The sequence below is a fragment of the Lynx canadensis genome, chromosome A3 (assembly GCF_007474595.2).
Source record: "Lynx canadensis isolate LIC74 chromosome A3, mLynCan4.pri.v2, whole genome shotgun sequence".
In the NCBI taxonomy this organism is placed as follows: Eukaryota; Metazoa; Chordata; class Mammalia; order Carnivora; family Felidae; genus Lynx; species Lynx canadensis.
Genome location: NC_044305.1, coordinates 131308758 through 131336381, shown reverse-complemented (window position 1 = coordinate 131336381; position 27624 = coordinate 131308758). Strand labels below are relative to the sequence as shown.

General features: G+C 55.0%; 2 protein-coding genes across 3 annotated transcripts in view; one reads left to right on the top strand and one right to left on the bottom strand.

Moving 5' to 3' along the window:
* Positions 1-2456: 2456 nt before the first annotated feature.
* On the bottom strand, positions 2457-13591 carry NTSR2 (neurotensin receptor 2). Its single transcript, XM_030311824.1, is given in 7 exon segments — positions 2457-2712; positions 3685-3708; positions 3710-3770; positions 5652-5901; positions 9632-9759; positions 9762-10335; positions 13397-13591. Coding segments are annotated over 7 exon segments (1488 nt in total).
* Positions 13592-18502: 4911 nt separating this feature from the next.
* The window catches only part of LPIN1 (lipin 1), a 130665-nt gene continuing 121543 nt past the window's right edge, over positions 18503-27624 (top strand). Inside the window, exon 1 of one of the 2 annotated variants that reach the window (XM_030311623.1) lies at positions 18503-18629. In XM_030311623.1, coding sequence (XP_030167483.1) covers positions 18552-18629 — 78 coding nt within the window. In that variant the 5' untranslated portion in view covers positions 18503-18551. The remainder of the gene's footprint in view (positions 18630-27624) is intronic. The other variant, XM_030311624.1, reaches the window with a different exon arrangement.

Sequence of the window (27624 nt, the reverse complement as noted above, 5' to 3'; positions counted from 1 at the left end):
CTGAGGAACACTAATTTTTCTCTTAGGATCTCTGGCCACTCTAAGTCTGGTTCTTGCTCTGTAAAAGGGTCTTTCCCAGTGGTGGCAACCCACCCTACTAGGGGTGGGTTTGGTTGAAGTTTTCGGCTGAATCACACCCTCAAAAATATGTCGAGGTCCTAACCCCTGATACTTAAGAATGTGATCTTATCTGGAAATAGGCTTGGGGCTGATGTAATTAGTCGAGACAAAGTCACACTGGAATCAAGTGGGCTCCTAACCCAGTATGGCCAGTGTCTTAAGAGTGACAGAGGAAGACTGCCGTGTGACCACCAAGGCAGAGATTGGAATGATGAGCCTATAAACCAAGGATGTCTGGCAAACCACCAGATGCTGGAAGAGGCAAAAGAGGACTCTTTCCTCGAGACTTTGGGGAGCATGGCCCTGCTGACACCTTGATCTTGAATTCGTAGCTTCAAGAACCGCGAGAGAATAGATTTCTGTTGTTTTAAGCCACACACTTTGTGGTGCTTTGTTATGGCAATCCCAGGAAACTTGTACAATGTGTACGTCATCTTTCAGGATTTGGTGGAAGCTTCCTAAAATTCCGGCCCTGATGGAGTCATGGCCGCAGGACTAAGGCTGATGAACCACTTTTGGGGTCTCCGATCTTAGGCAAGCCAACAGTACAGCCAACTACACAAATAGAGCTTAAGTTGTTCAAATACAGAATTAGAAAGGTAATTTGCATTTGGGAACCAAAAGCTTCCTTCCTGTCGATGACAGCCACTACCAACTGAGACTCTTGGGTGGGAGATACTATGCTTTCAAACTTTCTTTCCCCCCTATTTTCGATGCCATTTAATTCTTAAAACCCAGGGGAGAGTTGTTACGATGTCTATTTCACAGATGTGATGTGCGGCCTGAGCAGGTGAAGGAACTTGCTTGAGTCCCACAGCTAATAAGTGACGGAAGTAAGCTCCACCCCCATCCTCCAGGCTCTGCAGCCAACGCCAGTGCCGCCCAAGGGACGACACTAGGGGACCTTAACTTCTATTTGAAATTTATTATTTAGATATCATACAAACGATACGATGCCACCAACATCCTTTTCGCCGAACGTGTGTCTACTGCATGCCAGGCATCTATATGCTCAGACCCTGGCGTGAAGGTGACAGAAACCGCCCCCGGGCTTGGGTCACGCATGCCTCCTTGGCCAACCCGCCATTTTCACGAAGTGCTTCATTCTAGACCCTTTCTATGCACCCGAGTGATTCCTACATAGCATCATAGTGTAATTTTGTATTGCGTTCTCTTTTGAATAGTATAACCACGGTATGTTTATGCTGCTAAATAAGATTTATACTTCCTGTTTAAGGGTAGCCTAACAAATAGGATTTGGGTGGACTGAGTGGATGATCACGATTCACTCAGTTCTTTAATGTTGAGCCTTTAGTTTCTTTCTGTTCCTCTTTGGCCATCAGACTTCTCCGGAAGCAGCATGGGACTCTGATGAGCGTCGGCTGCCCGGTTCCGTTCCCGGTTACCAGGTAGTGGCCGCAGTACCTTTCTTCTCTCTGCTTCTGTTTCCCCGTGTGTAAGATGGCAGTGGGAATGAGAGTATTTCCAGTATTCCAGAAATTGCATTTCGTTTTTTGGGTTTTTTTTTTTTTAAGTTCGTTTTTGAGAGAGAGTGTGTGTGCGTGCTAGCAGGGGAGGGGCAGAGAGCGGGAGGGAGAGGAAGACACGGGGTCGGAAGCAGGCTCCAGGCTTCGAGCTGTCAGCGCAGAGCCAGACGCAGGGCTCGAACTCATGAGCCGTGAGATCGTGACCTGAGCGGAAGTCGGACGCTTAACCGACGGAGCCACCAGGATGCCCCCAGAAACGGCACTTCAGGACCCTGCCGCTTCCAGGCCGGTCGCACATCTGTCCTCCCACGGGCCGCCTGGAGGCAGCCACACAGGCCAGAGGCCAGGAGAGGGGAGCTGGTGCCCCCCCTGCCTCCCGCAGCTTCCGTAGCCCTACTCCTGGTGCAAACAGCTGCTCCCTTGCTGGGCAAGACTGGAGAGTGTGACTGCAGTCTCGTGACAGCGGAGTAACTCCCGGAGCACTGTCATTTGTGGAAATTCTTGGGGCAGCTGAGCCCACGGCCGAAGAGCGTAAGCCACAGGAGAGGGAGAAACAGCAATGGTAACGGCAACAACAACGATGCCAGCGAAAATTGGTTTTTCATCACGCGGTAGGCACCGTGCTGAACGCTTCGGTCTCCGAACGCCTCTAAGAGCTGGGTCCTGTTCATCTCCATCGCGCAGAGGGGAAGACCAAGGCTCAGGGCGTGAGCAACTGGCCCGCGGTTACACAGCTGGGAAGTGGTGGGGGTGGGGGCTGGGGGTCCAGGTGACTCTGCACCTGACGGCAGAGCTTGAACTATCTGTGAGCGAATTGCTTGTCTGAATGCCAGGCGACTGCGCAGTCAGTCACGGTCCGCTTTGCTCGTTCTTCTCTTGCATCCAGCGCGGGGCGTCTGAGGGATCCCTAGAGCCTGCAGCTGTGGGGCTCCGGGGCTCCCCGGGGGGGGGCAGGGTTCCACGGGGGTGGCCTTCTCGACACAGGGAGCCCAGGGCTTCCAGGAAGAGTTTTCTGAAGGAGGACGACACAGCGTTGTTCAGGACAGGGGTCACCGCTGAACTGACGTAGAAGAGGGTGTCTGTCACCAGGTAGGCGTAGAGTGTGCTGGCAGAGAACCCCAGAAGGTGTGTCAGACGGCCTGCGCCTCCTCACGGCGTCTACCCCTTTCTCTTGGAGACCGCACCTCTCCTCCAAAGGGCCAGGTGGGGAGGGCCCGGTTTCTGCTCTTGGGAAGCACCGTGTGACCTCAGCAACTGTCCCATCCACACCAGCTGCCCCTGGCGGATGCGCTCCACCCAGCCTCTGAGTCCCTGCTCCCCGTGCGCTGTTCCCAGGCCCCTGCACCAGCGAAAGGTTCCCCTGCTGGCGGACGGGGGCCACTGTCTTGCCCACTGAGACACCGGGAGCCTCACACAGCTGGGTGTGGTCCACGAGACGTGGCTTCACTGAGCAGTGAAGCCATGCACGTTGTCACAGAGAGTCTCTGAAGCGGGAAGGGCTGTGCACGTGCGTGTGTGTGCGAGGGGCGCAAGGAGATCTCGAGAAGAGGCACCTGTCGACACAGCTGTTTCCTTGGAGGCTACACGGGCCTCTCTTCTCTTGGATGTTTGCCTTCCTCTTGCGATCAGGCACACGGTGAATTCACCAAGGAAGACAGTGGGTTCTCTCCTCTTTTCCAGTTGTGTCACAAAGGGCGTACGTGGTCTGGTCTCTGTCCAGGGGGCCTTTGTTAGCGCCTCGACTCACGGCTCTGAGGCTTCCGCCCCTCTCCTTGCCATAGCACAGCCCTCCCCCTGCCCCAGCCTGTGGGTGGCTCTATCCTGTGGTCAGGATGCCCATAGCCCTGATCACCGCTAAGATCTCTCACTCGCATGGCCTTGAAATTGGTAGATAACGCCTTGTTCCCTACCCCCAGCTCAGAGAATTTGAGGGCACAGACTGGACAGGACCAGCTTGAGTGGAGGCCAGAGTTCCAGAGGGCTCAGTGACTGGGAATCCCTGCAGAGAGCATAGAAAGTCCCAGGCGCAGCCCAGTGGCCCCTTCCCTACGTGCTGGGGCCCCTCCGCTGCACCAACCCAGTCCACCCATCGTTGGAGACGGTACATGAGCCTGCGGGTGTGGGACGGCATCCAGCAGGTGACATACATAGCCACAATGGCTCCTGCACAACAGCGGGGAGGGACGGAGCGACAGAGAGCAAACATACTCAGTTCTGCTGTCTCTAGGGAGGAGGACGCCAAGCTTACAAGAGCATTTCCCTAGAACTCGTTCCTGGAGTCCAAGGGTCGGAAGGGAACTGTGAGGCTATCTGACACCCTCCTCTCTCGATCTGTAGCCAAACCTGAGGTTACCCCGATGTCTGGGTGAATATCCACTTTAACTCCCACCTGCACACTGACAAGCTTCTAGAAACTTCTACAACCTCTATAACCCCCTCCTGGCCACTGGAATATGCTTTTAACTCCGGGATAGCCATTCCCACCTGATCGTCTAACTGCATAGATAACTGAACTTAAACATCCTTCTGCCTCATCAAGCCTCTTCTGTTCCTTTTTCTGATTGACTGATGGCCCCACCAGCCATCTAGCACTCAAGCCGTAAGCCAGAGAGTCTTTTCATGTTTTCATTACCCCCTAGGGGCAATCTATTAAAAAGCTCTTCTTTAGGATGTCTTGATTCCTCTGTTCTCACCTCTACTACCCCACTCCAGGGGCTCCTAGCTCCCCTCCCCCGGACTGTGATGGCAGTCTCCCACTTGGTCCCTTTGTCGCTAACCGTCTACCCCTTCCCTCCCCTCCTCTACACCTGCCGTGACTGGCAAATCCATTCTGTTGTCCGGTGTGGCCTCTGGACCAGGATAGCGACGTCAACTAGGAGCCTGGTAGAAATACAGAGTCTCGGGCCTACCCCGAGCAACCGAATCAGAATCTCTGGGTTGGGTCCGAGCAGCCTGTGTTTTACAGATCCCCATACTGTTTTGTTCGTTTGTTAGTTTTTGGGTTTTTTTGCTCACTTTTAAAAACAACTTAAATCCAAGTTAACATCCAGTGTAATAAGGGTTTCGGTAGAATTTAGTGATTCGTGACTTAGATATAACACCCAGGGCTCATCCCAACAAGTGCCCTCCTTAATGCCCATCACTCACTTAGCCCATCCCCCACCCACCTCCCCTCCAGCAGCCCTCAGTTTGTTCCCTGTATGTAAGGGTCTCTCATGGTTTGCCTCCCTCTCTCTTTTTATTTTATTTTCCTTTCCCTTCCCCTGTGTTCATGCTGTTCTTAAGCACACACAAGTTTGAGAAGCACTGCGTAACCCATACGCCAAAGATTTCTGGGTAGAACATCTGAAAAGCAAATCTCCCTGCATTCTTGGGCGTTGACTCTCAATGACTGCCTGTTGTCTATGGAAGAAAGTCCAGCACCGTCACGTGCTCCCTCTCTTCCTGTCACACCATATGACATGTAGCTCTTACGTTTCTGTCCTACGTCCAACGCTGTGGGTTGACGGGAGCAGAGACCTGATCTCTTATTCCATGTTCCCAGACCTTAGTGAGTGCCTGCATTACCGCAGGTGTTTGGAGAGACCTCGGCTTTCTTGTGCCTCTTAATGTCTCCCCTACAAGGCCAAGTTTACCCAGATTCTTAGGAAAACCAGCCAACAATCAATGTTGCAGGAAAAGTGGGGAGCTGGTGGGGAACTGGGTGGGGGACCCAGCCGGTCTAAGCCCTCAATGCTGGGGCTACGGGTCCCTGACTACAGCTGCTCCTTGCATCCATCCATAGGCCAGGCTCCCTGAAATGTAAGCAGGTATTCACTTGTCTTTATGTATTACTCCCTGGAGCAGATGAGGGTTTCGTGTATGGAATTCTCGTTCTACCCCGTAATCATACCACCAAACCTTATAGAAGCCTGTTGGCAACCACACGATCCCCTGGGGCTGGAGAGAGGTGGTAACTTGCTCAAGGTCACTTGGCCAGGGATCAGTGGAGGCAGCCTGGAGCCCCATCCCTTCCTCTCGTAGCAGTGTCACCAAGTACTTAACTGAGACCCTGGACGCTATGCTGGAGGCCGCGGAGCCGGCTGGAGTCCTTGTGTCTCACCAGGCTGGTGTGGCCCTCCAGGGGGAGCTTCCTCCTCTCCTCGCTCATTAGCTCCACGTGGTTGGGGACGGGGCTGCCAGGGGCAGAAAGGGACGGCACCTGGGAGCTGAGGGCCACCAAATGGCTCACACTGACCCCGTTCAGGAAGGCAGTTAACGCCAAGGGGAGCACGAAAGACACCAGCACGTTCACCTGCAAAGGTAATTCCAAGGCTTATGACGGCCCCAAGGCTCTGTGATGCTGTGGTCCTCAGGCTGTGCCCAAGGCCCAGGAATCTGCGGCAGCAGGAGGGGGTGGGGGGTGACAGCTGGGTTATAAAATGAAGTTGCGAAAATTCTCAGAAAGATGAGACAGCAATAAAGGGAGAGACAACATTTGGGATTAGCTTAGGACACTTACCTAAGTAATAGTGGTTCTAGAAAGAAAACAGAAGGGAGGAAATCATTTTTTTAAATAAGCCACTTTGAAGAAAGTTTTTTCCAAAAGTGAGGTATAGAAGCTTCCAGACTGAAAGGCTGCCTGGGGGCCCGGAAAAAATGGATAAAAATAAGCCCCCATCAAGGCACGTTCTTAGGACTTCTAACACTCTGTGGATAAAGACCTTGAAAGCCACCAAAGGGATAAAACAGGGCACATGAAAAGGATGGGCACCAGAATGGCATTAGATTTCTTTAAGGCAACAGTAGAAGCTAGAATATAGTGGAGCGATGCTTTACAATTTGAGAGGAAAAGCGGCTTCTGTCTAGAATTCCGTGCCCGGCCCTCTTACGGCAAATGTGAGGATAATCCAGAACGTTTCCAGACGTGGAAATTCTCAATTTTTCACCTTCTTCTGTGGGCCTTCTCTCAGGTCACAGGAGGTTACAAGAGCGTATGTTCCGCCAAAATAAGGTTGTACACCAATAAAGGGGGAGACCCGGGTCCAGAAAGAGGGTGTCTGCTGGGAGAGCAGAGTGACGTAAGATGTTGGCTGTGCATCCGGTGACGCTGGAGTGGAAGAGGGGGCTCCCCGGGGAGACTGAAAGATGAACTGGTCGTTGACTGGATGGCTCTGAATACACTGAAACAGTATTTATACTTCTGGTAGAGAAGTTAAGAATGCATGAGAGATGCACAGGAACCAAGCAAATTAAAAAACATTAAATATTAATTAATTAATTAATTTATGTATGTATTTATTTATTTAGGAGAGAGAGAGAGAGTGAGCAGGGGAGGGGCAGAGGGAGAAGGAGAGAGAATTCCAAGCAGGCTCTACACTCAGCACAGAGCCCGATGCAGGCCTCGATCTCACAACCACGCGATCGTACCCTGAGCCGGAATTGTGTCGGTTGCTCAACCGACCGAGTCACCCGGGCATCCCTGAAAACAGACCATTATTAACAGCAAGGAAGCAGAGGTAATATTGGAAAGGAAACGCAATACAAATGTCCGACATGGTTCATCTGTGAAGAATGTTTTAACATAGTCACAGTGTGTAAGTACAGAGCACAAGACTGGCTTTATACCCTGACGGAATTAACACCGGAGGAGGGGTAGGGGGTGCGTGTGGGTGCACGGCGTGGAGAGTAGGGATGGGAAAGTCAGAGGGCGGGACGCTCTTTTTCTTTCTCCCGCTAGAAGACACTGGATAAAATGTGCAAACTGTGAAATCAAGCAGGCGCGTTCTTTAGAAATGTGTAGGAAGGGGCAGCAAGAGGTGAGGGTGCACGGCAGCTGCCCCTCGACAAAAGAATATAGACCGAAGTGTGCAGGGGTGGTAAGGGGACAGCTGTTTTATGCAACAAGCCTTGTTTTTTTATTTGGTAATTTTTGACTTATGAACAAGTTTATTATATGATACCCTGCTTTTTAAATGTTTTAATGTTTTAAAATCCAAAATATTTGTATTATAGCACGCCTGGGTGGCTCAGTCGGTTACGCGTCTGACTTTGGCTCAGGTCATGATCTCACGGTTTGTTGAGTTCAAGCCCCACATCGGAGTCTTTGCTGTCAGCACAGAGCGTGATTCAGGTCCTCTGTCCCCCCCACCCCCCCTGTCCCTTCCTTGATGGTTCTCTCTCTCTCTCTCAAAATAAACTTAAAAAAAAATCTACGAAGTACATGTATTATAGAGCTTTTCCTCATTGGTTCTGTGTCAGCATTTTTAAAAACCTGAGCATTTTAATAGCGCTTTAAAATCAGTACGAAATATCTGGGTTGGGTGCTGTACCTCTTTAAGGAGTCCATCATTCATGCTTTTTTCTTGATGGACGCTCACAAATCAGCACCAAGAAGAAAATAAAACACTACGTGGGACATAGTTTAGAGTTTGTTGTAGAACCAAGCAGCATTTTATCAACAGCATCATACTTACTATCAAATTGTCACTTTAATCCTAGACAAGACAGAAGTGGAAGGTAAAAATATATTCCTGCGTTAGTTATTAATCTTGGGGAGTTTTGAAATATTTCTGGAAAAACTGTACAGTTTTTTGTACTTTCAATAACGATGAGACATTTTCTTAGTCAAAAACAAAACAAAACAGAAAAACAACCCGCTGATTAACATGGACGATGAATGACAAGACCCTAAAAAGGAAGGTGGACCAAAATAATCCTAATTTGAGCTCGGTTATTTTGTTGTGTTAACATAGACTGTGTGTCTCAAGTTAAACATTTTTTAAATACACCATTTGTTGAATAATGCTGTTAGGCTGAAGGAATTCACCGGTAGAACGTCAAAAGCTTGCCTCTGGCGGATTTCAGTTTCTACTGCCTTGGTCGGTCTGCAGCACATAAAGTAAGCTATGCAAGCGACATATTCACAACACAGACCATGCTTGGCGCTTCCCCCTCCCCGAGCCCAGTTCCAAGATAGGTACAGCCTGGAAGCTACTGCCTTAGTCTGTGAAAACTGGCGGAACTTGGCTACCAGGCCTTTTGAGCACGTAGTTGCTTGTTCATTGCCACGGCCACAACAGGGTGCAGCAGGGAGCTACAGAGTCAGGTCTAAGGGAGGGGCTGCAGTGCACTGACTATTCAGCCCGATCATTCCGCTGGAGCTCAGAGCCTGTGTGGAGGTTGCTGAGAGGTAGACGGGTGCCCTACACACGCTTCTCCGTGGCTGCGATGTGCTTGGGCCAGCATGGCGGCAGGCGGTGTGTGGGCTGGACTGATGCGGTCTCAGGTCACCAGTGGCCCACCTGATGTGGCAGAAGGAGCAGCTCCCACTGTTGTCAGTGGGGTCCCTCCTCCTGACTGCTGTCTGGAGCCCCTGCGTGATCACTCCCATTAGTATCATTCCCATTCTGCTTGCCGGTGTGTTTTTGGTTTTGTCTCCTTTAGCATCAGGTCCAGATTGGGAAACCTGCAGAAATGTCTGATATAGGAAGTGGATTTTTAAAAACGAGGGATCCTACCCTGTCAGCTCTGAGTAATTCTCCGTGGTGACCACAGTAAGCGTCTTCTGAAGCGAGTGGAATGTTCTCTAATCAGGTTTAACTTTATATTTTTCCAAATTCTTGTTAAGGCTGCAAGTAATCTATTTCTTCTGAAATCCTTCATTAATATTGAATATTCAGGCCTCTCTTTTATATCTCCACAAAATCCCATTAAGTTGGATATTCTGTAATGGGACTGAAAATGGGTAGTTTTGATGATAAAAAAAGGGCTGGGTTATGAAATCTATATTTTGAGAGCCCTCCCCCTCCCTACCCTGTAATTCTCGTGCCCAGTAATGTTTGGCCCCCACTTTTGTAACACTGGGAAGAGTGTAGACTTTCAGAATTAAGTTTTGAATTCTAATCTGGGCTTCTCTTAATGCTTCATCTCTGCCAAGCCTCTCCCCAAGTCCTCTGTAAAATGGGAAATGCGACCCAAATTTCTGCGGAGATCGCGAGTATCAGAAGTGAAAACACAGGCCCCCGAGCCTGCCTCCCCCTTACCTGAATGCAGACCTGGAGCGTGGCGCGGCTCACCAGCACCGTGCACACCCGCGAAGCGGGCTCCGGCTCCCCGCCAGCCTTCTCCAGCTCGTGCTTCTTCCCGGTGATGACTGCCATGGGCAGGGCGTGGCGGCCCAGAAGAGCGACAGCAGACGGCGGGTGCGGCGCGGCGGCAGCAGCCGGCGGGCGCGCGGGGGCTGGCGCACGGCCAGGCAGCGCTCGGCGCTCGCGCTCGGGCCACCTACGCTGCGCACCGTGGTGTCGGCGCACGGCTCGCGCACGAAGTAGTAAGCGCGGCAGCCCGGGTCGCCGAACACCCAGGGGTAGTGGAACGACACGAAGTTGGAGAGCACCACGGGCACACCCACCGGCCACAGCGGCAGCGCCGAGAGCGCCAGGCTGAATACGTGGTAGCGCAGGCGCCCCGGGGGCCCGGCGCGCCCCTTCAGCACCACGCGCACGGACAGCGCACTGCCCGCCGCGCCCAGCGCCAAGATGAGCGAGCAGAGAGCGGCGAACAGCACCTTGGCCCAGAGGCGCGTGTCCACACCCAGCCCAGCCGGGCGTCCAGGCCCAGCGCAGGGCCGGGGCTGGGACTCGGGCTGCTGCTCTCCATTCCTCCCCCGTGGCCAGCGCTCCCTCCCTCTCCCTGCGCCGAGACCGGGCCAGCTGCCCAGGGAGGAGAGCGAGCGCCTCCTGTTCTCCTGGAACCTCCGGAATGGGAGGACCCGCCCCCGCCAAGGGCGTCCCTGAGCCAACACCGGACCGGACCCGACCGGACCGGACAGCGAGCGTGAGCCCGTTCGGTGCGTTTACATTTCTCCGCTCAGTTCAACCCAGGGAGCACTGTGCTGGGTGGAAGGTGATACGGAGGGGTTGGGCCCCACTTACCGGATGGGTGACTTGGGGCAAGTTTTGTTTTTTTTTTTTTTAAACCCTGCTCAACCCATTTCTGCATTTAAAATATATTATCTACATTGCAGAATCTCTGTGAGGATTAGACGAGCCGGTCTGTGCGAGGGCTCCGAACCCGTAGCAGTAAATAGGCATCCTGCAGTACCATGCACCTAGGCCCCCTTGCTGTGCTGCTGCGTGTGCAGCTCCGGAGACGGGTGTCCAAGGACTTGCCAGAACTTTTACAGCTGTTACTCTTCTGGCTAAAGGGCCGTCTGCACGGCGCACTAATATCCTCCAGCAATCCCTTTGTCACTGTTAGATGCGTCCTTGGGGTATCAGGCTTTCCCAGCCCTTTAGGATGTCATTCCCGTAGAGTGGGGAGGAAGTGAAAAGAAGTATGTTACGGTGTTTGCAAACCTTTCATGAGTCTCTCTCCTCAACCCTTGTAAGTGCCAGAACTTGAAAAGGCCCTTACTTAGCTTGCACTTAGAACCCCTGATGCTTGCTGGAGCCAAACCCAGGTCTCCTGATGTTTCTGTCTTTGCTAAAATTGTTATGGCTCAGTGACAGTTTTATCTTTCCAGTTACATAATCATATGGTCACATTGTGGGCTAAAGCTTCAACAAATGGATTTGGGCGGGGGGATGCAATTCAGTCTACAGCAAGGATTCTGTACGTATGAGTTTTAGACAGCTTTTCTTTGAGCAAAAAAATCTGTATTAATTTTTAATTCTTTCCTGGGTGTTGTGTAGTTCAATAAGGCCCATAGGATCTGGAAAAGGCCAGTTCCTGCTCCCCTTTGGAGGAATTCTCCAAGTACTCAGGCTCCCAAGGTCTGGGCTGGAATAGTGGAGGGGACAAGGCGCTTGGGATCAGGAGTCACGGATATGAGTCTCAGCTCTGCCACTCCCTAGCTGTATGTCTCAGGCAAGCCATCAGTCTCGTGCTCCTTTGTGTGAGAGCACCGAGCAGCTAGGAGTCTTCAGGACTGGAGTCCGCACGCTTTCACTTGTGAGCGTTAAACCTTTAACTCTTACGTGGTAGGAAAGCTCAAAGACGAAAGAGGCAGCTTCTGGTTTTTCGCTTGCGCGCTGGTGGGAGTGAGTCCGTTTCCCGGGAAGGGGTGTCAAAGATGTGAAGGAGGTATTGTTGCCTTTTTAGGACAGTCCTAGGTAAGCATCCTCTGTCATGTAGAGACAGGAGACTTCCCTCGGTGTCTTCTAGAGATGAGACTCTCCCGCCAGGTCAGAGGTGGACTGCAAAATGCATTTAGTGTGGAAGTGAGGAAGAATCCGCCCCGGTGACCCACCCCGTGGGTTCCCCCTGCGGCCAGTATAGAGGGCTCGCAATTTCTGTCTTCACTGGGGTCTCTGCTTGTGAATCTCATTCGTTGATTCCCCTAACCTGAAACTCTTTTCAGAGAGTATGTCTATGTATGGATGCTCTGGGCCTAGGACTTGCTTCCTTCATACCCACATGAACCTGATTTTTGCCTCTGAATAAAAACAAAACGCCCCTTGCGTTAGGACTGGTTTCAGTCTGTTGGAAGACTGATGCCTGATACGCTCCACCGTCTACGTTGGAATCAAAATCTTGGCTCTCGTGTTTAACCGCAGACCAGGCTCAATCACCCCACCGCAAATCATGCAGCAAATAACTCAGAGCCACTCAGTGTTAGAGGGTGCCGCCAGGCGTGTGGAACGGAAGTTGTGGACATCGCGGAAAAGCAGCAGTTCCGGACCCAGGGATGCCGAGATGGAGAGATACGGTTTGGGGCCGTCTGGTCAATCATGTAAAGTAGTGACAAGGCTTCCTGGCCCTTTGCTTGCTCTGGGCGCCCAGGTTCCTGACCTTCTTGCCTGTTACATACAAGACACCCTCAAAAGGGCTTCTGCTATGGACTGCTTTGTGCACGGCCCCCCTTCCGCCAATTCATATGCTGCAGCCCTAAGCCCTCATGCGGCTGTATTAGGAGTAAGGAAGTAATTAGGGTTGAATGAGGTCGGAAGGGTGGAGCCCTGATCCCACAGGACTAGCGTCCTTCTACGGGGAGGGACCAGAGAGCTCCTCTCTCTGCCATCTGAGGACATGGTGAGAAGGAAACTGTGTGCCAGCCAGGAAGAGAGTTCGCAGCAGGGGCGAGACCGGCTGGCACCTTGATCTTGGACTTCCAGCCTCCAGAACTGTGAGACACTGAATTTCTATTGCTTAAGCCCCCCCTCCCCCCCCGTTTTTGGTACTTTGTTGTGCTAACACAGCTTCCAATCTTTATGCAGCTTTTGATCCCAACGCCAACCAGGGACCTGGAGAGATGATTGGCTACTCGAACCTTGAAAAAAAAAGAGTTAATGCCTTTGAGTCAGGATTGAGTCATGGTAGGATTTTCTGACTCAGGGGAACAGAGTTTACCTTCACGGCAACAGAGTACACACACACATGAGTGTGTGTGTGTGTGTGTGTGTGTGTGTGTGTGTGTGTGACAGAGAGAGACAGGGACAGAGGGACAGGTAGGCGGGTGTGTGTGCATGCACGTATATGCACACACACACACACACACACACCCCAGATCTTCCTCTCAGATCCGCCTTTCTATATCTGTTATTCATTCTTCTCTGCTCTGAGCTCTCCAGCCTCCACTTGGGTCCAGCCAGTGGTGGACAGTGAGAAAGTGGGAGGAGAGAGTCGAAGGGATTTGTTCCTCTCCCTTCCTCCTTGCTGGATTACCACGCACTGGCTGACACCCTTGGCGCCCTCAACCAAAGGTCCTGAAGGGGGACCTCTTCCAGCTACCTAGTGCACTCGTCTTCCATGTCTGCTGTAACAAATGACAGGCAACGTAGCGGCTTCAGGCGATGCGGATTCATTACCTTCCGCTGCACTAGAGCAGAAGTCCGGTACAGGTGTGGCGGGGCTAACATCAAGGTGCTGGCAGGGTACGTGCCTTCTGGAAGCCCTAGCGGGGACCCTGTGTCCTTGCCTTCCAGGTTCTGCAGGCTGTCAGCGTCATTCAGTTGTGGTCTCCTTTTCAAAGTCAGCAAAGTCGTGCCACACATCTCTCCCATGTTGTCCTTTCTGCCTATCTTCTGCCCCCGCTTCTTCTTTTAAAGACCCTGTGATTGTATCGGGCCCACCTGGATGCACACAGCAAGGACAGAGTCTGCGGGGACAGGCAGGGGCGTCAGGCATGCTCCAAGCTCTGCAGTGGCAAAGCAGGCGAAGAGGGGCCTGGGGCAACTATTCAGGTGGTTGTTTGGAGATAATCCGGAACAGCCTCCCCATTTTAAGCCCAGCCAACCAGCAACCCTGACTGCACCGCAGCCCTCATTTCCCCTCGCCGTGTGATGTGGCAGAAGGTGTAACGTGACCTCCAGGATGTAACATAGTTACAGGTTCCGGGGATTAGGATGTGGACACCTGTGGGGGCTGATGCCCTGCCTCCTGCAGCTGGGCTCAGGCCGCTGTCCCCTCACCTTTCCCCCCAGCCCAGGCTGGCCTTGGCCCCTCCTCTGGCTGGTGCTGGTCTCGTCACCACCCCCTGTGGGTCTTCTGCAACTCTGCCCATATCCTGTTCACAGTCTCTTTAATAGGCCTCTTTAAGGTCCCAGCTCGAGTGTCCAGTCTGTTTTCTACTGGGACCTTGATAGATCTAGTGTATGCACATGATAAAGGGCTGTTACCCAAAATACACAGAGAACTCTTTAAACTCAACTATAACAAAAGCAACAACTCGATTAAAAAATGGGCCGGCTGGGGCACCTGAGTGGCTCAGTCGGTTAAGCGTCTGAGTGCGGCTCAGGTCATGATCTTGAGGTCCATGAGTTCGAGCCCCGCGTTGGGCTCTATGCTGACAGCTCAGGGCCTGGAGCCTGCTTCAGAATCTGTGTCTCCCTCTCTCTCTGCCCCACCCCTGCTGCACTCTGTGTGTGTGTGTGTGTGTGTGTGTCTCAAAACTAAATAAATATTAAAAAAAAAAGGGGGGGGGGGCCAGGGCGCCTGGGTGGCTCAGTCGGTTGAGCATCAGACTCTCGGTTTCGTCTCAGGTCACGATCTCACCATTTGTGGGATTGAGCCCCGCGCCCGGCTCTGCGCTGCCTGCTTGAGGTTCTCTGTCTCCCTCTCTCTCTGCTCCTCCCCTACTCGCACACGCTGTTTCCCTCTGTCTCTCAAAAGAAATAGACATTAAAAAAAAATGGGCCAACGACCTTCGCAGACATGACAGATAAGCACACGGAAAGATGCTCCACGTCGTACGTCACCGGGGAGATGCCAATGGAAACAACCACGAGGGATCGCTCCACACCTACCAGAAGGACGCGAATCCAGAGCGCCGACAACGCCCGACGCTGGCGGGGACGCGGAGTAGCAGGAGCTCTGGCTCACGGCTGGTGGGCGTGCGGAATGCTGCGACCACTTTGGAAGACAGTTCGGCGGTTTCTGCGAAACTGAACATACCCTTCCCGTGCCATCCAGAAATCGTGCTCCCTGGTCTTCCCCCAGAGGAGTTGGAAGCTTAGGCCCGCGCAGAAACCTTGAGTGCACACGGACACAGCTCGCAGCGGCTTTATTCACCATTGCCAAAACCCGGAAGCGCCGCGGATCTTCTTCGGCAGGTGAATGGATGAACCCGTGGCCCAGCCAGACTGTGGACGGTCAGCCAGCACTGAAAGGAAAGGAGCTGTGGGGCCAGGAGGAGACAGGGAGGGCAGGAGGGATGAATCGGTGGGGCACAGAGGATTTTTAGGGCAGTGACACGCTCCGAGTGACGCCGAAAAGGTAGATCCATAGCTGTCTCCATTTGTCGAAACCGCAGACCGCACCACACCGTAGGGCGCCTTGATGGAAAGCGCGGGCTCTGGGGGATAATGATGGGTCGGCGTGGGCTCATCCGTTGTCACAAATGCACTAATATGGTGCCAGGGCGACGACAGTGGGGAAGGTGTGCCTGTGTGGGAACAGAGTATTTGAGAACGCTCCGTACTTTCAGATCAACTTTGCGGGTGAACCCAAACCGCTCTAGAGAAAGTAAGTTTCTTAATGAAACACTCCCCCCCCGCCCCCCGCCATGTGACTTTTTTCCCGTGCTGTGTCCTTCCCACTGGGTGAAGTACTTTTGGAGCTACAGGTGAGTCAGTCCTGTCCAGAGGGGTCCCCGCAGTCGTTGGGGTGATGGGACGGACTCACAGGTGAGGCACCTCCCTGGCACCCTCTACATGTTGGATCAGGAGGACTCTCCCCACGTCTTCCTGGCCACGTGAGCCTCTCCCAGCCGGTTTCCTCGTCTGGGAAAAAGCAAACCTTGATCATGAGGAATGGTATGTGTAAGGAGACAGTAGGCACACGGAAGGGGCTCACAAATGTCCGTTTCAACCTCATCCTTCCCCCCAAAGGCCAAAGGATGGGAGAATCATTATGGGGTGGACGGGTCAGGGAAGGTTCCGTGGAGGAAGGAGGTCTGGCGTGGGCCTAGAAAGGGGACACATTTGAAAAGGAACAGAGGAGAGGAAAGGCACTCCGGGAAGAGGTGACAGCATGAGCTAAGGGAAAATGGGAATGGGAGAATCCACGGTGTTCTTGGGGGGGGTTAACAGGTGCCTGGCAGCCTGGGGGAAAGGGGACAGCCTGTGGATTCTTCACAGCTGGGGAAATTCAGCTTGGTCCTGGCCACGGCCCCTGAGGGGGCCCTGATGGGGTCTCAGGAGATGTAGAGTAGGAAATGTTGGACAGTCTGCAGCTGACAGAAGCCCAAAATAGGCACAGGCTCAGTTTCTCCATCTGTCAAATGGGCCTATTAATGCCAACCTCAAAGTTACTGTAAGGAGTAATAGTTGCTACTTCTGTTTGAGAGTCTAACACATGCCAGGCCTTGTGTGGAGCCGCACAAGGCCCCAGGTGTCCCCACAACAACCCCATGAGGGAGACACTCTGTTTGCATCCCTGTGTTTCCCAGATAAGGAAACAAAGTCTCCTGCGAGGCTGCGTGAATCGCCTTGAGGCAGAATCGCTTCTAAGGGGAGGGTCAGACCCAGAGCCCAGGTGGGTGTGATTCGGGGGGCGGGGCTTCCGGCTTCCGCTTCCGGGAGCACTGTCTGCGGCTGGCGCTCACGTCGGTGCTTCTAGAACTACCAGCCAAACCGGTGCTGGCCCTCCGCGGCGAGACACGTGCCAGCCGGACCTCCCGCCGCCAACACGGGGCACTGCCCACGGGGGCGTGAAATGGCCTGGGCTCGGAGCTCCGAAGACCCCGGCCTGGCTCCTTCCTCCCGGAGGGTCCCCAGGGCTGCGCCCTCCCAATCGATGCAGCGACACCGGCACCTTCTGCCTGTGCCGTCCTGGACCTCTATCAGATTTCCGGCTAAGTGCTAAACACGACCAGGTATAATTACTCACAATCTTATCAGTCGTTGGTCATGAGGTTCTTAAAATATCTTGACAGGATGAATTAAAAATAGTAAGAGTGGTGGTGACCCAGCTCATGGAAGTGTCTTAATGCGTTATTCCCGCCCCCTTATAGTTAGTGGCATTCAGGGCATACAGACGGCGGGAGGTGGGGGGTGGCACCAGGCTCTGGGGCTGCGCAGTGGTCCCTCCCTGGCCCTCTCCACGCCTGTCCAGGGCGAGCAGGGCCAGGGGCACGTGTGTGGCCAGAATGGTGGTGATCTGGACGCAGGAGGCCGGGGGGCCGAGTCCCTCCCTGCCCCTCCCCTGGGGAAGCCACTGCCCCCGGAGCCCGTAAACAGAGGTGCAGTGACACCCCTTGCATTAGCTAGGACACACCTGTCCTGTGTTCTAAACCGGGCCACTCTCCACCTACCGGCCCAGGTGGGCTCTCGGTTGGGGTCCTGTCTGGAGGGAAGGAGAAGGCTGCGAAGGGCGAAACCAGAGAAGCCTTGGCCGGGGAGGAGTTGCAGAAATGGAGGTGAAAGAGGTCAGGGGTTGGTTGGCCTTAGCGTCACGGTCACCGGTCACCCGTTGCGGGGACACGAGGACGACCAGGGCGTGGAGGGCGGGGGGGAGTCCTCCGTGGTAAGAGTTGAGTTGGGGATCCTGACTTGTCGCTCTTCTAAAGCCCTTCCTTGGCCCTGCTGCGCCCCCAGGGGGCCACCCCTTCTCTCTGGGTGGGATCTAGAGGCCCCTGTCAGACCAGGTCAGAGCTCCGGCACCCGCTCCTGCAGGGCGCGCCCTCTGCCACCAGCCCTGCCCTCCCTCCCTCCCTCCCTGCTGCAGTTTCCTCTAAACCCGGGGCTCATGTGAGCCCAGCCCATGGCCAGGGACCCAGGGCTCCTGGTAGGATCAGAACTACAGTTCCAGCACCAGATTTGCAGTCAGCCTGGCCCTGCTTTTTGCCACTTCCTGCTTTGTGACCCAAGGCCGTTTCTGAAGCTCCTATCTTGTGTCCGTGACCCTATAGGGTGGCTGTGCACAACGTACACCAGAGTGCGGCCGGAGTGCATAGCTTCCTGGTGCGGGGGGAGTGTTCGAAACCAGCCAGCTGTCATGATGCCTGCTGCTACTGCGCGTGATAGAGGGGACAGTGGTGGCCTCTGGGGGAGGGGCCCCGGAACCCAGCCTTCCCCAAGTGTGCCGAGGCCTGGAGGAATAGGGAGAAAGATCCCCCCCTCCCCCGCCATTCCCTGCACGCTGGTTGTGAGGTGGTCTCTCCAACACCTGCTGGGGAATGGATACAGCGTGGCCGGCGGCCGCCAGCAGGGGTCATGGGTCCCACCAGGCTATTCCCCCCGGAGCGAGCCCTGGGACTCTGCATCCTTCAGGGAACAGGCCATATCTCCAGCTGTTTGTTAGCCAGGCCCCAGGTGGGAGAGGATTTGCAATTCAACACCCTGCTCTTTTCCTGAGCCTTGTGACTTGGCCGGGCTCCTGGCTGTAAAGGGAAGCCGCCTGCTCTGGGCTACATGTCCCCACCCCCCACTGCCTCCCAGCTCCCGAGAGGGTGAAATCAGCCGCGTTGGGACACTGCTCTCCGGTGCTGGGCGAGGAGGTGGCCGGCATCCCGCGGGCTGGGCCATGGAGGAGCAGGACCGTGGTGGGTCCACCTGGGAGCCCCCACAGGACAAGAGCCCCCCGGATTCGCCTTGGTCATGGGTAAGGGTACGGGCCAGGGCATGGCCATTTGTGCACCGTGCCCCCGACTGGGAGTGCTGGCGGGGCACGGGATGGTCTGTGCCCCGAGGGGCTCACTTAGGTTGGGGACATTTCTCCAAGCGAGTGATGGGGCCAGCTGCTCCCCAGGGGCTCCCGCGACACGGAGACTGAGTTTATAGAAGAGTTTTTAGAACTTACCCAAGAATTAAAGGCTTTTTTCTTTGCCGTGGGTGGTAAATGAGCAGCGATTGCTGTGATCCTGGAGACATGGACGCAGGGCGTTTTGAGGGCTTCCTGCTCGCCGGGCAGGGTTGCTGGGAACTTGTGTTGTCTTTCACGTTTGTGTGCGGGCGGGTGTCGACGTGGCCGGCCCAGGGCAGTCATTGAACCGCCGTGTCCCCGGGGCTGTGATGGATGTGCTGTGGGCCTCCACTGGCCTCCAAAGCCAGGGGCGGTACCTTCCTGCCCTTTTGGGGCTCCACCTAGATGCTAGGGCTTTGGTTCAAAGTAGTTATTTTCCGTGAAAGCCACAAAGTGGGAGAGGAGGGGTCTCAGATAACCCCAAGTAGAAGTGGGCACTGAGCGTGTGGCCTGGGTTAGAATTCATGATTTGCTGTCTCTTCCAGAGGCCGGGGGTTTGGCTGCAGGGAGGGTAAGGCGTTAACCAGCCACCCCGAATGGCATCTGGGACACCCGGGACGCTCTGCTTCTTGTCCTCAGCTGCAGAAGGCTGGGGCTGGTCTGGAAGTTTCTGTAGGCCTTGGAAGCAGAGAGAGCCCGGGGCTGTCCGCTTCCTAGGAAATAGAGCGAGAGGTGTGGCACGCACGAGGCTGCTGGCTCCCCGAAGCACCTGTCACCTGTCACTCCAGTCATCTGCATCCTCAAGCCGTCCCCTTCCCTTCCGGGGCAGCAGGCCCTGCTGGGAGCTCAGGCTGGAACGCGGTGGGGGTGCTGGACCAAGAAAGGGGGCCTGGGTTCTGCCCCCACCCCTGCCCCCTTTTGTGGCTGGCCCCCTGGGCGGACATTTTCCATCCAACCGTGGACAGGTGCTTGTGGAGGAGTTACCCGAGGCTGCCCCGTGACCCTCTCTCAACAGGCGGGCTGGGGACAGGAATGGGGCCTCCCCCAAGGAGTGTCGTGAAGACCTCAGGCACCCACGGTCGGATGGAGTAGACTGGTTTTGTGGGTGGTTGGGGATTCGATGGCTGCGTCTTGTTTCCGTTCCTGGACTGTCTCTGTCACACAGAGCAGCCCTGTTCTGACTGAGAAGTGCACCTCCCTCTTCTGTGCTTCCCATGATGCTCTCCCATATCCACTCTAGGGACCCACAGCCTCTACCACCCTGGGTCGCAGGTCTTTTTTTTTTTTTTTTTTCTTATTTTTTTTGACGTTTATTTATTTTTGAGAGAGAGACAGAGCATGAGCAGGGGAGGGGCAGAGAGAGAGGGAGACCCAGAATCCAAAGCAGGCTCCAGGCTCTGAGCTGTCAGCACAGAGCCCGACGTGGGGCTCGAACCCACGAACCGTGAGATCATGACCCGAGCTGACGTCGGATGCTCAACCGACTGAGCCACCCAGGCACCCCAGGTCATGGGACTTCTAATTGTGGGCATCTCTTTTGTACAGCCCGTGCACACACTGTTATTTCCATTTGACAGTCAAGGAAACTGAGGCCGTGAAGTTGGGACCTGTCCACAGTAGCTCAGGGGCTGGCGGGAGGAGGGGACAGGAAGCTGGTGTCCTGGGGCCAGCACAGCCCCTGTTCTCGTATCCTGGGCACCCTGTAGACACTGTGATCTGAGGACGCTCTGACAATATCCGTTCTCTGCTTGTATGTTTTGGTTGTTAGTTATTTTTCCTTTTTTATTTTGAGAGAGAAGGAGAGAGAGAGAGAGAGAGAGTGGGGGGGGGAGGGGCAGAGAGAGAAGGAGAGAGAGAACAATAGGTGGACGCTCAACCACCTGAGCCACAAAGGTGCCCCTAGTTATTTTCTCCTGATTACAAAAGCCGCTCATGATAGAAGATCCAGAATATACAGCGGGGCGTATATAAGATCGCGAGATGCTGGTTAGCCACCGCTCAAGGAGCCTGAAGGTTCATTCTAATTTCACTGAAGGCTCATTCTAATTAAGTCACCGAAAGGATTCCGAAGCCACCTCTTGTCCCCTTTCATTCCATAACTTTCCGAGCCCCCTCCCTGCCCTGAGTGCTTGATTCCAAAGGCCGAAGCAGTGTGGCACCTGCTGTGCGACTTTCTGCCCTGGGGGGCAGGGGGCGGGGAGGGAGGAGGTGGGGAGGCCTCCCCGCAAGAGAGTGAAAGGCCGGTGGGGGGTGGAGCGTGTGGTTACTGGACCCTGGAGCCTCTGCCCTGCCTCCGGCAGGGCGTCCTCCCCCAGGTCTCAAGGCGCCCAGACGTTTGGGCTTGGTGCAGGTTTGTGCCCGCGTCTGGAGGAACCTGACCTGTTGGGCTGAGGGTGGTTGTAGCAAGGGGATACCAAGAACCTGGCCGGCTCCAGTGGGAAGGCTGGCCTCCTGCTGCTGCTGGCGAGGCTGAGGCCCAGACCAGCCCACGAGGGCAGAGGAAGGCCAGGTCCAGAGTCAGGCTTCAGCAAAGCAGGGCTGGAGCGCAAAGCAGGGAATTGAGGCAGACACTCAGGTGGACCGACTGCACGCAGGAAGGGGTGAGCAGGAGGCCGTAAGACGGGCCAGGCCAGAGCTGCTGCTGGAGTCCCGGGCCAGGCTGGCGACTTCTGGAAGGGTGCAAGCGGCTCAGCCACTGTGGGGCGCTTTCATTCCTGGGGCTGGGAGAGGGCAGCTGGCAGCGCTGTGAGCCCTTGGAGGCACCTGTTAACTTGGCCCCATCCGCCTGTGGCATTGGCCGTCAGCATTGCCACAGACCGTGGACTCGACCTCCAGGCCCTGAGTCTATGCCGAGCCCTGCGGGGCGCCGAGGGAAGGGTGAGACCCGGTCCCTGCCCACAGGAGGTCAAGGCAGAATGTGAGCGGGTGGGCCTGCTCCCTGCCAGCCGCCAGGTTCACGGGAGCACAGAGCAGGAGGAATTCCGGCCGGGAGGGCCAGGGAAGGCGTCTCAGAAGCTGGCACCCGAGCCAAGCCTGGGAGGAGGGTAGGATTTCAATAAACACTCAGCGGGGCGGAGCCTTCTAGACTGAGGGTTCAGCGTGAAAGCAGGCTGGGTTTTGACAGGACAGGGTGTTCTCCTCAAGCTAAGTCTGCAGAGTTTGTTCCTCCGGCCATTTGGGACTTGATTACTCCTTAGCGGGCAGTTCATGGCCTTGCTGTTCACATTGGTCGGGCGCCCAGCCTGTGAAAGGAAGCAAGCCGTGGCCAAATATGTGGGACCCAGCGCGAAACCAGCATAGGGGGCGTGTGCGGGAGCCACAGGGCCAGGGCTCAAGCCCCAGTTTTGCCACTTACCAGTTCTGATTTCCTGGAGCCTTAGTTTTCTCATCTGTATAATGGGGCCTATGATACCTAATAGCATAATACGGGTGTTTGGTGAATGGAGCTGTTATGCGTAATGACACTAAACCTGAAGACGAGAGAGCCTGTAGTTACAGCTTGGGCCGCAGACATCACGGTGAAGACACATCGCATCATCTGGACTTGGCTCATTGGTCTTAGTAAGCAATGTGAGGAGGAGACTCACAAATCCGGACCCTTGTGTCTCCTAATGTGGAGGAGAATTCGGAGTGTGGTCTCCATCCGGGTGTTTTAGCTTGGTATTCAAGGCTTCTCCAGAGCTGGCCCGCTCCTCCTGTGGGGGTCCTGGACCCACCCCATCCCTCCCTCAGGTGGAGCGTAGGGGAGTTCGGAGTGCCCCCTGGAGGCGGTACTCTGCCATTACAAGCGGCAAAACCACCCACCTGCCCGTAAGACGACCACGGCCCTCGTGACTTCCACTAGCGACAAGAAGTTAGGATGAACGTGTAACTCAGTGGTGCGCCAACAAAGTCAGCAATCCCTGGGCCCGATCTGGATTCATCACCGTTGCCTTTTCTTGTGATTTCACCCCTTGCAGCACCCTGCTGTCATAATACACTCTGCGTCTTGCAGAGACAGGCACGGTCCCCTCTAATAGAACGATCACCTTACCCAGCACATACCAGTAAGGCCGCGCCTGTGCCTGGCTCTGGAGCCGTCTCCAAACCCACAGCTTGCTCCCAAAGGTTTTTTCTCACTGTCCCTTAGGGGTCTCGGTCGCCTGCACCACCCCTCTGGTCCGGGCTGGAGCTGGGTGGGGGCTCCGTGTGGTGGCGACGTGTTTCGTGCAGAGATTAGGATCTTGACTGCACGTTAGCGGTTACGGTTAAGGGAGCAGATGATGCGGACTCCCTCTTAGGGTTCAAAGCCTAACTCTCGAGCTTGCTGGCTGGTGATCGACCTTTCTTAGCCTCGTTTCTCATCTGCAGAATGGCTTTTGGGAGACCAAGTGGGTTAAAAGCCGTGAAGCACTTGGTATGCGCGTAATCGGTGTCAGCACTTACCAAATCCAACACGGGCCTGTCTTCTGGAGCCTTGGAGCAGATTTCCGTTTCTTCCGTTAAACCTTGCAGTGGGGCTTTGGCACAGCGCGATCTCTCTCCCTGAGCGTTATGCTCACATGAGGAGAGCGAGATATTTACTCCCGGACACCCACCCGGGAAGCGACACAGTCGGGGGAACAGCAGCTCTGGGCTTTCTAGTTGAGACCTTTCTGGGAATTACCCTCTGGAGTGAAAAAAGCAAGAAGAATCGTCATGCACGCTTGAAATTATTATTTTTCTTTTTTCCCTCTTTATTTCCCTCTTTATTTTGCCAACAGTATATGTAACTAAATGCACTTAAGAGTATGTATATTATGAGGACCTCACTCTGCCAGCAAGAGTTGTTTTTTTGTTTGTTTGTTTGGTCCCCCCCCCCCCCCGTAGATGCACTTTTGAGAAGCAATATACTGAGGTGCCCAAGAGCCACAGTCTCAGAGTTTAGAAACCCGGGGACGCAGACCTAGCATTCCAAATGACTAGGTGTGTGACCTTGGGCAAGGTCACTTCGCTGAGAGACTCAGTTTCCCTGCCTGGTACCGTGAGGCTGAAATGAGTTATGTGAGTCGCAGCACTTTGCAAACGGGGGAGCTCCTACTAACGTAGCTTATGCCCCAGGGGTTTGCCGTGCACGCTCTGGGCCCCGTGGGGGCCAGAGAAGAGACAGTCTCTCAAATGTAAAGGACGGGCAGGCAGCTGAGAACCACGCGATATAATGTACGTTGTGTAATGGGAATCAGGTCTAATTTTGTGTTCTGATATATTTTTTTAAATGTTTATTTATTTATTTTGAGAGAGAGACAGAGACAGAGAGTGCAAGTGGGGGAGGGGCAGAGAGAGAAAGTCCCAAGCAGGCTGTGCGCTGTCAGCACAAAGCCTGATGCGGGGCTCGAACTCAGGAACCACGAGATCATGATCTGAGCCGAAATCAAGTGTTTGGACGCTTGACTGAGCCACATAGGCACCCCTGTGTTCTGATGTTTTTAAACGTGAAGTGATGGGACAGAAGGGGCCGGATACGTATGCTTCAAACAGGGAGGTCGGGACACAGAGGACTCGACTTGTCACCTCCAGTGCCGGGAGCCGGGAGCCACAACAACCTCGTGGTTGTGGCTGGTGGGCCTGGAGCTGAGCCTGGGTGTGTGTGTAGGGGGGAGGGGGTGGGATTGGGGGCCGGGAAGACAGAAGGAGGGAAAACAAGAGGTCTGGGCTGGTTTCGATTTGGAGAACCACAGGTGCACCTGTCCGGCTCTGCAGGGGAAGGAAGACGGGCAGGGCCGCCCTCCAGGTGTGCCCACGGCCTGCCCCCGTCCCCCGCCGCCCTTTCCACCTGACGGGGCTGCCCTCAGCCTCCTTGCTCAGCCCTGAGCCCCCACGCAGCGGGTAAGTGGGGTGAGGTTTGCGCCGTCTCCGGATTTTGCACTCGGTGGCCGCGTGGAGGAGGTATGCACGCGCTGACAAGCTCGGTGGGGACTGTACAGTTTGCGAGCCACAGGCTGGTGTCACGCTGGCTCTCGCTGACCTGAGCGGTGGCCCTGGATCCCAGCCGGCTTCTTGAGCTGGAACGCCCACCCCCCCCCCCCCCCCTTCTCGGGAGCCAAGAATGCTTGTGACGTGAGCAGGCGCGTCTGCTGGAGCAAGGGCCAGTCGGGGCATGGACCATCTTGTCTTTTTGTTCGAGTAAGAGCCCCTGGGACGCAGAGCCGGGAGGCTGGGGAGATGCACGGGGAGAAAAGGGAGCGGGACAATGTTGCGCCGTTGTGACTTTTTTCTGGGAACGGTTATTATTTATTGTGAGAGAACGCAGCTCCCATCTTGGGGACATTAAAGTATCTTTCCTTTATGAAACGATTATAATAGCAGAGGCCCTTTCCTGCCTTCTGAAGCTAAGAAGTTGCCGGCTCCTTTGTCAGTTACCCCCATGCTCCCCCCCCCCCCAACAAAAGTAGTAAAAGATGATTGTGTTTTTATTCCTTTGTGCATTCTGGTAACAAATACTCCTTAGGTTTCTGCTATGTAGCCGGTGGCCTTCTAGGTGCTGGACATAGAGCAGTGAGTGAACCCCCAAACATCCCTGCCCCCCTGGAGCTTACACTCCAGGTGGAGGAGAAAGGAATGAGCAAATGGAAAGGTAAAACAGATACCAGATGGAGAGGGGGTTACGGGGAGGGGGGGATACAAGCAGGGGGAGGGTGACGAGATGGGAGAACGACGTGGCTTTCGTGGGGAGGGCAGGGCGGGGCTCCCAGAGAAGGTGACATTTGAGCAAAGCCTGGAGGCCGGTGAGGAAGTGAGGGGGCGCGCAGTAGGTGTCCAGGCCCTGGCTGAAGCTTCTAGGCTGGTTTAAGCAACTGCGAGGAGGCCGGAGCGAGAGAACAGGAGGGGAGGAGGGGCTGATGTCGGAGGGCAAGGCGGGGGTGGGGGTGCTGAGCATCGTAAGGGCCAGCGACGGAAGTCGTGGGGGACTTGGGGTATGCACTGCCCTGCACTGTGCCGACTGTGGGGACGAGTCTCCGGGCCCTCGGCTGACGGGACGGGAGCAGTGGGACCAGGGCAGAGGCTGTTGCCATGATCCCAGTGGGTGCAGGGGAGGGTGAGAGGCATGTGGAGTGGAAGCCGGGAGGGTCCAGGCTAGAAATGTAACCTTGGTCTCTGAAATACAGAGTGTAGGAACCCCAGACCTGCTGCAGCCCCTTGGTTTGCAGAGTGGGAGACTGAGCCCCGCAGAGGGCCGTTGGCCTGTTTTCTGAGACTAAAATCCCAGTGTCCTGGCCTTCCCATGCGGGAAACGTACCGACGTTCAGATACCACTTTGAACTTCGCTTTGCCCTTGTATTCGGAAGACACTTGGCCTTGTCTGTCTTTCTAGAAGTTTTCCTCTGTTTCCTTCTCTTTCATCCCCACGGCGTTCTCCCTGTGCCTCTGCTTAGGCAACCCCGTTTCTTCTTGCACCGTTTACTCTCAGCTAATAGAGAACCTGGCGGGGGTGGGGGGGCGTCACCACCACCAGTGGCCTCCTGACCCTTCAAGGCCTTGTCCTCTTGCCGTTGTGCCTTGAAACCGCGGCTGAGAGTGACGCCTCCAGTCTCAACCATCGCCCCCCATTCGGAGCGTGGCACCCGCCAGCTGTCGCTGTAGTTATTCCAAGACTGGTCCCCGGCCCACGGCAAGGGCTTGGGGTTTGTCGAGGAAAGGCGAATGGACGGCCTGACAAGGTGAGACCCAAGTCCTTATCCTTCGGCGTTGAGCTTTGGCCTGGTCTGGGCTTCACTTCCGTGCGGAGACGCCCCTCCTTATCCCGTTTTAGCACTTACCCTGTGATCGTCCGCAGCCACCGGGCTGCCCTCTGGGGACACGCTGCGCACTGCAGGTGGGATGCACTTGGAGAGAGAGGAAGCAGAGCTCAGGAGCATTCTAGAGACGGCTCTGCAGTTAGGTCCGCGGGCGGGATGGGAGACAAAGACCAGAACGTTAGGACAGATGGACCCTGGGATAGGGGAAGGCTGGTATGAAAGGTTGGTGCCAGGACGTCTGGCCAGGCTGAGTTAGTCCCGGATGCCCGAGGCTGGTGGATATTGGCCGCTGGACAGGGGTGATGTGGTGTGTTTTGTGGGTGAGCTGGTCTCACTTAAAGGCACAGGACTGGCGTGGGTGGTTAGGGCCCAGGCGCCGGGAGCAGAGCATATGCCCCCCCGAGAAAGATCAGACCATCCCGTTCAGGTGACCTGGAAGATGCCTGTGGCCGAGGCCCCACTGGGGTCAGATGCTGTCCTTCTGTTGCCGTCTCTTCTGTCCGAGGCCCCGTAAACACAATCCACGCAGGGTGTGTGGCTGGAAGGTGTATCTGTGGGGCCGAACCGATAAGGGTCCTGTTCCAGAAGGCCCCGTTACGTGCCTTTCCCCTCTCGCCCTGGCGGCCAGGGGGGCCGAGTTTTGCTGGGTGCCCAACCACAGGATTACCCCCCGTCTAGATTTCAGGAATAATTCTCTCCGCTCTCTCCAGTCATTCTAGATCCTGCTTCGCCTCACCGCTTTTGATCTGGTTTTAAACAGTTCTAAGCTGCTTGGGATCCCTTTTGGGTTTGATAAAGAAGAAGAACAGACGAGCAGTCAGTAACCAAAAGTTCAGAATAAAAATGACCGAAGGTCTTTTTTATTCAGGCAGGGTTGACAAGGAGGCAGCGTGTTACTGCGCGTTTGTGGGACGTGGCTGCTGATGCTCCCGGTCGGGGGCTGTGGCCAGGGCCCAGGAGGGGCAGGGGGATGTGACGTCTCCTACAGCAGGGCCAGCAGGGTGGGAGAGGAAGGGCTTACCCGTGAACCTCTGAAGAGTTTATTGTTACTAGGAAGGAGACAGAGGAGAGTCGTGTTGAGTAGGAGGGGAACACGGAGAACTTGAACGTGAACGGTCCGGAGGGCTGGCTTCTGGGCTCACGGTGTGGCTCGGGGCAGA